General features: G+C 33.2%; 1 protein-coding gene across 1 annotated transcript; it reads right to left on the bottom strand.

Moving 5' to 3' along the window:
- Positions 1–1,557: 1,557 nt before the first annotated feature.
- Positions 1,558–5,856, bottom strand: LOC133818409 (rho GDP-dissociation inhibitor 1-like). The gene is made up of 5 exons (XM_062251265.1): positions 5,005–5,856; positions 4,854–4,920; positions 3,509–3,727; positions 3,245–3,369; positions 1,558–1,953 (listed from the first exon to the last, which is right to left on the bottom strand). The coding sequence occupies exons 1-5, from the start codon at positions 5,221–5,223 to the stop codon at positions 1,876–1,878; spliced, it is 708 nt and encodes a 235-aa protein (XP_062107249.1). The 5' UTR covers positions 5,224–5,856; the 3' UTR covers positions 1,558–1,875.
- Between the last annotated feature and the right edge of the window lie 3,335 nt (positions 5,857–9,191).

The raw sequence follows: 9,191 nt of genomic DNA, 5'->3' as shown, positions 1-9,191 counted from the left end.
TTGTTTTAGGAATTTGGAGATTCCGAGAGTGTGGGATTGGTCCCGGGAAGAGGTTTTGGATTGATTAGTATTAAATGATGTTTTATATGTGTTGTGACTAGGTCTTTGGAGAGGCTCGGGTTAGAGGACCGTGCTCGCGGCCTTGGGGCATCGGAAAGCTCGGGATACAGGTAAGAAAACTGTAGCACCCGTAGAGCAAGGCTTGGGCCCATAGAATTGTTGCAGGGCGCGGCCCTAAATTGTATCATTGCTAGGATATAGCTTAAAATGAATGATTATATATTTGATTGTTATTTGAGAATGCTAAATGTGGTAATAGCAGAATGAACAGCGAAGGGTCGGGAACGGCGAAGGGCCGAGAACGGCAGTGGGGCCAGGAATACCACTTAGCACATGGAGTGCTCGTGGTTAGGGTGTGACCCCAATGGATACATGGGATATCCTTACGGTGTAGACCGAGATCCCAGGCTTTGGTAACGCTTCTGGGACGGCATAGTCGTATATGTGTTAGATTTTATGGACTGTCTGACTAGATAAGAGCTATTTGCTGTAGTGACTGTATATTATGCATATGTTATGTACTGCTTGAGTTTTCTTGCTGGGCTTCGGCTCACGGGTGCTCTGTGTTGCAGATAAGGGCAAAGAGAAAGTCAACCAGCCATGAGTACGGAGAGCGTGGGGGCGGCGCGTACATGTGTTGGCCTGCCCGACTGTTTTGGTTGGGGGCATTTTTGAGAAATGGCTGTATTAAACTATGTTTTTGGTAATTTGTCAACTGTAAACCTGTTTTGAGTTGTAAATAGTTTACAAACCTCATTTTGGGATCCCAAATATTAAACTAACGGAACTTTTAGTGAAATGGAATACTTTTAAAAATTACAGCCTTGTCTTCTTGTTTAATCACACTTTTGTTCTAAAAACCTCGCTGAGTGAGTTAATTGCACATTTTAAACTCACTTAGTAACGACTCTAAGGTAGTAGGACGTTACATATCTAAAATATATATATACATTTGTTTTATTAACTAAATGAAGATAAAATCATTCTGTATATTCATTATATATATATATATATATGGAAGATTTCTCAATGGTTACTACCCATAGATAAGTACTAACAATTATGATGATGTGACAACATAGTGACTTGGTATAGCAAGTCACTAACAGGTAAATTTTTTTTCCTACATTAATGTCCAATTTAGTTATTTTTTTTGTTATAATTAATGTTGTTTCCAACCAATAAGAGACACTAGCAATATTTAGAAATTGACATGTATTTAAAAAACGAAAAGTTTACAATATTAAATTTTCATAATAAATACACGTTTTTCATCAGCTAATCCTTCCAAAAATTTGAAAAAATCTTAATTTATTTTTAGAAATATTAATTAAAAACTATAAATATAGATTATTGATCTTAATCAAATGATTAATATTAAAGTAACCATCTATGAGTATAGTAACCGTGCACCCATATATATATATATATATATATATATATATATATATATATGCAAATACAATAATGTATATAGACTTAACGAAAAAGTATAACTAATTAAAAGAAAGAAATATATATATTTATATATAAGAACAGGCTATAAGCTTTCTTCTTTTTATTAGACATAATTACCAAAGAATTTCCTCACTCTACAAACTGTTTCTTTTCTTAGACCCCAAGTTTTGAAAATCAATATATATCACTAGCAGGAAAAGTATAGTAATTATCAAAACTATGAAAGCACTCACATAACTTATCATAACTATGAAAGCAATCACAAGTTATGACTGATTTGAAAATTCTTGAAAAACTAATTGCAGCACAACATCATCACAGGAGGATAATTGCTATTTTAATTAATGGTTTGGCTAATTAAGTTGCAGCCCATTCCTTTCGAATATCGAAGGTGTAATTGATTTCCAAGTAGCACTTGTTATCATCATCAAGGAACTGCAAATTAAAAAAGAAAAAGAAAAAGTAGAATAAGAAATTATATAGTGGTTAAAAATTTGAATCATATAAGTGAAAATATTCTACTCTTTGGCTCAATCAAGTAGCTCATGTGGCTAGTGGCCCCAATTGTTTTAGTTGGGATTTTAATCTTTAAATTTAGAGAATTTTGCTAGTAATGTCAAAACCCAGACAAAGTTACAAGTTTATATCAACATAATTAGACAGTTCATCATATGGGACATATATATGGCCCTTACAAAAGGTTATCAAAAACAAAAAGTTCATTTAATGAATTGATGGGGTTCCCACCAAACAATGAGGACAAATTAAGGATAATGAGCCTTGTTCAAAGATAATAATAATGGGTGGTAGGTTGATGCTTTAATGTTTAATCTTGTATTAAGTAGGTTTAATGTCTCAGGAAAGGGAAATTGTAATAATAGTGGAGTGAATGTATATACGGTAAATATATTAATTACATACATAATATACCATGTATACTAGCTAAGCAATTGTTTCATTAATTAACTTTCCAGATGGAGATCAAATGGTTTGAAAATGGGATCAGACAATCAGAATATCCAAGATTTTGCTTTTCATTTTGAAAAAAAGAATAAATAAAATATTGTTCAATTTTCATTGAGAAAAGTCATCATATCATCAGAACCGTGTGTTTCAAGACCTCATATTAGGAAAAAGTACAAAGGGTTTCGTTATAATCAATTATTCAGAATACTATTCCATCCAAAAAAAATTATCCAGAATACTATTCACTACTCTGATTTGATTGTAACAAACACTTATATCGCTATTTTCAACTTATACCGACATCACAACTTTTATTAGATCCAAAAAAGAAGAAAGGATGTCTCTTATACACCTTTCACAGCTCATTTTATTTTGTGAAAATGTTATGAGTTGATCCAACTATATGTTCAAGACAGATGTATTTGTCCTTTCATCAGGTATAAAATTAATTCTACTTTCTAAACATCTCATACTTAGTTAAATTAAGTTGATCTAGGTCAATCTAGAATTTTTGGTAAGGAAAAAAAAAGTCTTATATATATGTATATATATATTTACTTAAGTCTTTATCAAGATCTATGTTTCATAAATTGAGTAGGTCCCCTGAAATGGAAAAGGAATTCTGCCAATCAGCCTATTGGGCCAAGGGGTTTCGCTCTTTTACTACTAGAAATTAAAGGTCCTGGAACCACGGTTCATGAAGGAATATATATATATATATAATATGAGAAATAATAGAAGGTATTTAAGGATGAAATACCTTAGATTTGGCAGAATATGTTCCTCTGGCAAACATGCCAGAGGGAGTGGTCTCCTCTGGCATCACATGTGTGTAAGCCTCTGGCTGAGGACTGAAAGTTCCAATCATTTCTTTTGTGCTGTCCACTGATCCATTTATATATGTATATATATATATTATAAACTGTTATTTATGTAAATGAACATGCAACTCAAACTAGGGTTTTATATGGGTTTTATGTTATATATTGTAAAAAAGAAGAAGTGGTGTTGATTGCATGTATACCTTTTATAGCAGTTTTCCAAACAGTGTTGGTGTACTTGAGACCAGAGACAATGTTATTGCTGACATTGAAGGAGAATTTGAGGCTATAACGGCTGCCTTCTTTCAGTGTAAACCATAAGCCTTTGGGCTTTCCATCTTCAGGGATAGGAAGAACAATGTCAGATCTCCCTGGGGAGATGATTGACAGTTCAACGATCTTTACTTCTGGCTCCAGAGTTTCTGCATTTATATTATTGTAACAAACAACAAAAATAACACTACATTTCATTTTTATGTACACGAAAACAAAATACACAATTAAAATTAATGTATAATGTATTAGTATTAGTAATAATTACATCATGTAACCCATGACAAAGCTATCATAACCATCTTATATTTTTGCTATTTAAGTAAGTTTTAAATCATGTATCACATGACTGTAAGGTATTTTTGTCATTTAAGTAACTTGTTGGTTTATTTATTTAATTTTTACCATTTTATTTCTTTATTTATAATTACTAAACTGGAATAAAGAGTACTACTGTGTCGGCTTATCTTATGATTGTAGCTTCATAAATGCGAGAAAGAAGCATGAGTGAGTTTACTGGAAAATGAGGAAAACATAAAGAAAAAAAAATGGCAAACTATCTTGATTTGAGGAAACAGCATTAGCATATTTTTATTTTTTTAAAAAAATTGATAAACAAAATATAAAAGTTGATGAAATAGGAAAAGTTTACTGAAGATAGGACTATCTAGAATAATTTTGGTTTATTAAGGTGTTTATGGTTGCAACCCGAAAGGATTAATCAATATCACCTCTATTTATCATTATTATTATGATGTTATTTTGTGGATATAGCAGCTAGCCAGGACCACGTGCTATGCGTTGATTGGTTTCTGAGATTGTGAAATCCTAGAAAACGGTAAACTATTTGCCCAAAACTTGACACGTCCAATTGGAAAAGATAAGAAAATAGCTGAGTTTTCCATACAAAAGATTACAAACACGTAGTTACATTTTCTTTTAAAATCGTATTTATATATAGTGCAACTTGTTTTTATTATATTAATAGAAATATTCCCAATCGATTAAACCGGTCATCAACTAACTTAAAAAAAAAATGATAGAGAAAATATTATAAAAAGTCAAAGCCTTCATTCTTTACAAACAAACAGATATCATTAAACTTAAATATATACTATATATACGTATATTTAAAAGCATATAAAACATATGTGCATGAGCATTTATGATTAAAAGAAAATGAAAAGAGTTACGTAGGTGAAATCTCTTTGAAAACAAAACTAAACTTTTCCGATTAGAGAAAAGAATAATTTACGGCTAGGTAGATATATGTACCTCCAACATTGTCAAAATCTACACTCCCAAGAAGCTGTTCCTTCCACCTCCTCAAGCTCTCATCATCCTGTAATTAAAAGTGATAAAGTTAATAATTAGCAATTAATTTTTTACATTTGTTTTGATATATACAATTTCATAAAACACAAACCTTGTCTTTTTCAAGCTGCTCTTTAAGTGTGTACTGAGGACCCAATTGTAAGTTATTTCCATGGTGATCATCATCTTCGTCCTCATGATGATGATGGTGATGATGATCATCATCTTCCATATTCTCTTCTTCATTTTCTTCCATCTTCTGTTTTTCTTTCAGATTTTTATTCTCACAGCTGGTCTCTCCTCCATCCTTGTTTTCATCAACAAACCCCATAATCTTGGAACTTAATTAAAACGGCTAGCTCCAATAGCCAAAGATTTCAACTCATCCACAGCACGAAATTGGATGATATATATTATAATAAGGAGAATTAATTAGATTTATATATGTGCATAAATTGAGCCCAACCAATCCAAAAACAATAACAAATGTGCTTCTGAAACCAAGAAAGTTGAGAGAAGCCCAGCAAAGAAGAATCAAATAAATTTGGTCAATTAAAAGAACAAAAAGTCCTCGAAATGACCCAAACACAGAAAGGAAACAATTGTTTGAGTTGAAGAAAACCCAATAAATGAAACCTAAAAGCAACAAGACCCGCAAAAAACAAAAAGAAGCAAATAAAGACAAATGAAAAGAAAATTTGATTTGTCCAGTACTTTTTTGAGGTGGGTTGTTGTGGAAAGTCTCAAAAGAAAAAAGAAAAGAAAAGAGAGAATTATTCAAAAAAAAAAAAAAAAAAAAAAGAGAGAGAGAGAGAGAGAAGCGTGGTTTTTGGTTTTGTCATAGTATGGAATGAGAAATGGTCATATTAGCTGTGAAGTTCACTAATTTTGGGTGGCGATCCGAAATATATGATGTTAATAGAGAGAGAGAGAGAACGTGAGGGTCACTAATATGTTTTGATGAGCTTATTAGATTAAGGGAGAACATGCTCTCTCTCTATATATAAATACATATATATATAATGGATTAAGGTGTTGTTAGAAACATGAAATAATAATTAATAAAATTGATGGAAAGTGGGGAATGAATGGGTACCTCCTGTTGTGAATCTCGTATCCCATCATTATGCGGGAATGTAATGTTTTAGACTTTTAGGAGTACGCCCTTATTTGGTCCTGTCTCCCTATTTACGGGTGATAAGACTTATGGCGAGCTCTCCACCATTCACGATTGGTGCCATAATGAACTCAAAAATGTGTCGTCCCACTAATATAAGTGCAGATAGGTCCACATTTGTAGTATGTTTCAACGATAAATTAAATCATGCCAAGAAACTATTTTAAATCTACCCCAATCTTATTAAGCATACCATATGACATCCACGACTTTAACTTTGAAGAATGATATGTTACTTCATTTATTTTACATACTAATATAATGTTGATTAAATGAGCTTGACAAATAAAATGAGTGTGACATTTTGTCAATTTGTAATATACAAAAGGAAGTTACAAATCATCACTATAATAAATATGTAAATAGAGTTACATATTCTTGTTTTGATTATCATGTGCTATAATGTTTTATAGCTATTATGAATGTTATTTTGACAACCAATAAGTGTTTGGATGTTACAAAATTGCATAGGAGAAGAGTTGCGATGTTTTGACAACTTGGAACCAAAATTGTTACTTGGGGTTACACACCAATAACTTGACATTTTCGGTTATGAAGCATCTTTTTGATGCTTTGAACGTTGTAAATCCCAAATCATCCATATAGTTCCATAAACACCCAATTTATCATTGGTAACAGCCAAGGGGTTGGTGAAATTTGAAAATCAAATAGTGATCCATAACTCTTTACATATAGACTGTTTGGTCACTTGTGAATATGATTTTCCATCTATTTTAGCACTTGGCTGGAAAATACAAGGCTTGATTATTCCAGAGAGCTATTTATTATTCTTGAGAGTCCCTTAGTAGTAAGAAAATATGAGGAAATAAATTTCTAGACAAATGTTTCGAACCTTGTTCAAGTCTAGTGATCCCTATTACCCTTCACTTAAGGTTGTGTGAGTGTAAGAGTGTTCTTCATATTCTTCTATTGTTCTTAATTTATTCTCTTGTTCTTATTTTGTTTGTATTATTATTGTCATGAGTTTGTAATCTCCTTCTCTTCTACTTCTACATATATATATATATATATACACATACCTATCTATTTTATTTGTATCTTTTGCATTAGAATTGTAAGTTTATTTATCCATCAAATTGTTCAATTGTAATTTCTTGCTTAGAATTGTATCTTGGTTTCATATTTCCATTGGATCCAACTTTAAAAGGTGGTAAGACAAGGTAGGGCTGAACATCGGTCGGTTTGGGCAGTTTTTTTATAGTATTAAATCCAGAATTCAGTTTTCAATCCGGATTGGTGCAATCCAAAAACCGACTGACCAAACCAGTTAAAGAGAAAAAACCGACCGTTTTGGACCGCGGTTTGGTCGGTTAAACCGACCAAACCATTTTTTTTTTTTTTTGAGAAAGTTTTAGTTAAAAAAAAACTAAAAATTTTGGATTGATGGAATTCATTTTTGTGCATTTTTAAAACATAAATACATAGAACATAATTACATTCACAAATTTGAAAGTTTGAAACATAATTAAAAGTTCTTAAGCATAACATAACCTCAAATCACAACACATCATCAAAAGTCTAATACTCCAATGTCTATTGTCCAACTCCAATCCAAGACACAACACATTTAAAACCAAAAGCCAATACATTTAAAACCAAAAGCCTACAACCACAAATCTCAACACATGGTTAAAGTTTAAACTTAAAGTCCAAAGTCCGTAGTCTATTACAACACAAATAAAATCTAAGTCTAGTCGACTACAACAACACAAATCAAGTTCAAAAGAGTAGATAGAAAACAAAGTCCAATCCATTTTTAATCAAATCATTTTTAATTTTATAACTTTATTTTTATTTAATCATATAATATATATTATATACAAATTAAAAAAAGTATAAGGCATAGGCCTTAATCGGTCGGTGTCGGTTATTTTGGTCAGTTTTCCGTATAAAAAAACCGACCATCTAATTGCAGTTTTAACCGTTGTTAGTTTTTTCGATGTTCGGTTTCAACGGTTTCAGTTTTATCAGTTTTTGGTCGGTTGATTTGTTCGGGTTTTTGGATTTTTTGCTCAGCCCCTAAGAAAAGGTAATTACTTCAAGCCACTCATGGGTAAGAATGATGGTTTATCTTTGTTGACTGCTTTTTTCGCTATCAACCTAATCTAAGAACTCGACAGAATTTAGAAGAAAATAACACAAAGGTTTTACGTGGTTTAGGCTATAAAAAGGCCCTAGTCCACAAGTCTTTGATATTAGTGAGATTGAAGCTTGTTTGAGAAAGCTTCAATGGAGTCTTAGGCAGTGTATATATTGCTATGAGTTTACAATGCTTAACTAGCCAAAGTTCTGAACCCTTTACAAGGAAATATCTTAGCCCTATATATAGAGGCCTGGGTTATTAATGCCCTTAATCAATATTTAATACACATTCACCTATCATTTGGGGAGTAAATGGCCAATTAACTACATATGGATGCACTAACAAAGACCGTCGGCCCATGCGGATCGCATGGGGCCTATTTGTAGAAAGCTGCCCACCAATTTCATGTGGGAACAGATATCTGACCATGTCAGGATACGGTGCACATTCGCCCATGTCAGGCAATGTTGTGGGAAATTCCGATTGTCGAGGGTACAACTCGACACCATTAATCAAGGCTCACCAAAAGTTTCAGACGATCCTCTGGTGGGCCATTGCTGCGGTGACTGACACTTGGCAGCTACTCTGGCTTTAAGGACAAGAATCTTAGACCTGGGGAGTTGGCGAATGAAGAGAGCGAGGACCACCTTAATGGTCATCGGGACGTGGCCTCGCCTGGAGACATTTGTGCCTCAAGGACAAACCTCGGGGCATGGCCTCACTTGGAGACATCTGCGTCTAGCCAGGCCATAGTACGAAACCTCACTAGCGCTTGAGGATCCTAATTACTCCTCTAACGAATGACACGTGTCCTCTGGTTAAAACACAGACAACATTTGCCCTCCAAGTCTTCACTTGTCCTCGGACAATGGAGACATAGATTGCGAGGAGTAATTTCGAAAGGTCTTCAGGAGGAGACGCTTGGACTCTTCATGGCGTCACTCCTAGTTAAGGTAGTGACACGTGTCGACACCCCATTCCTGGGCCCATCAATCTGTGCCATTAATGAGGAGTCCAC

The sequence above is a fragment of the Humulus lupulus genome, chromosome 2 (genome assembly GCF_963169125.1).
Source record: "Humulus lupulus chromosome 2, drHumLupu1.1, whole genome shotgun sequence".
NCBI lineage: Eukaryota > Viridiplantae > Streptophyta > Magnoliopsida > Rosales > Cannabaceae > Humulus > Humulus lupulus.
The sequence above is the reverse complement of the archived record's forward strand: the minus strand, read 5'-3'. Positions and strand labels throughout refer to the sequence as shown.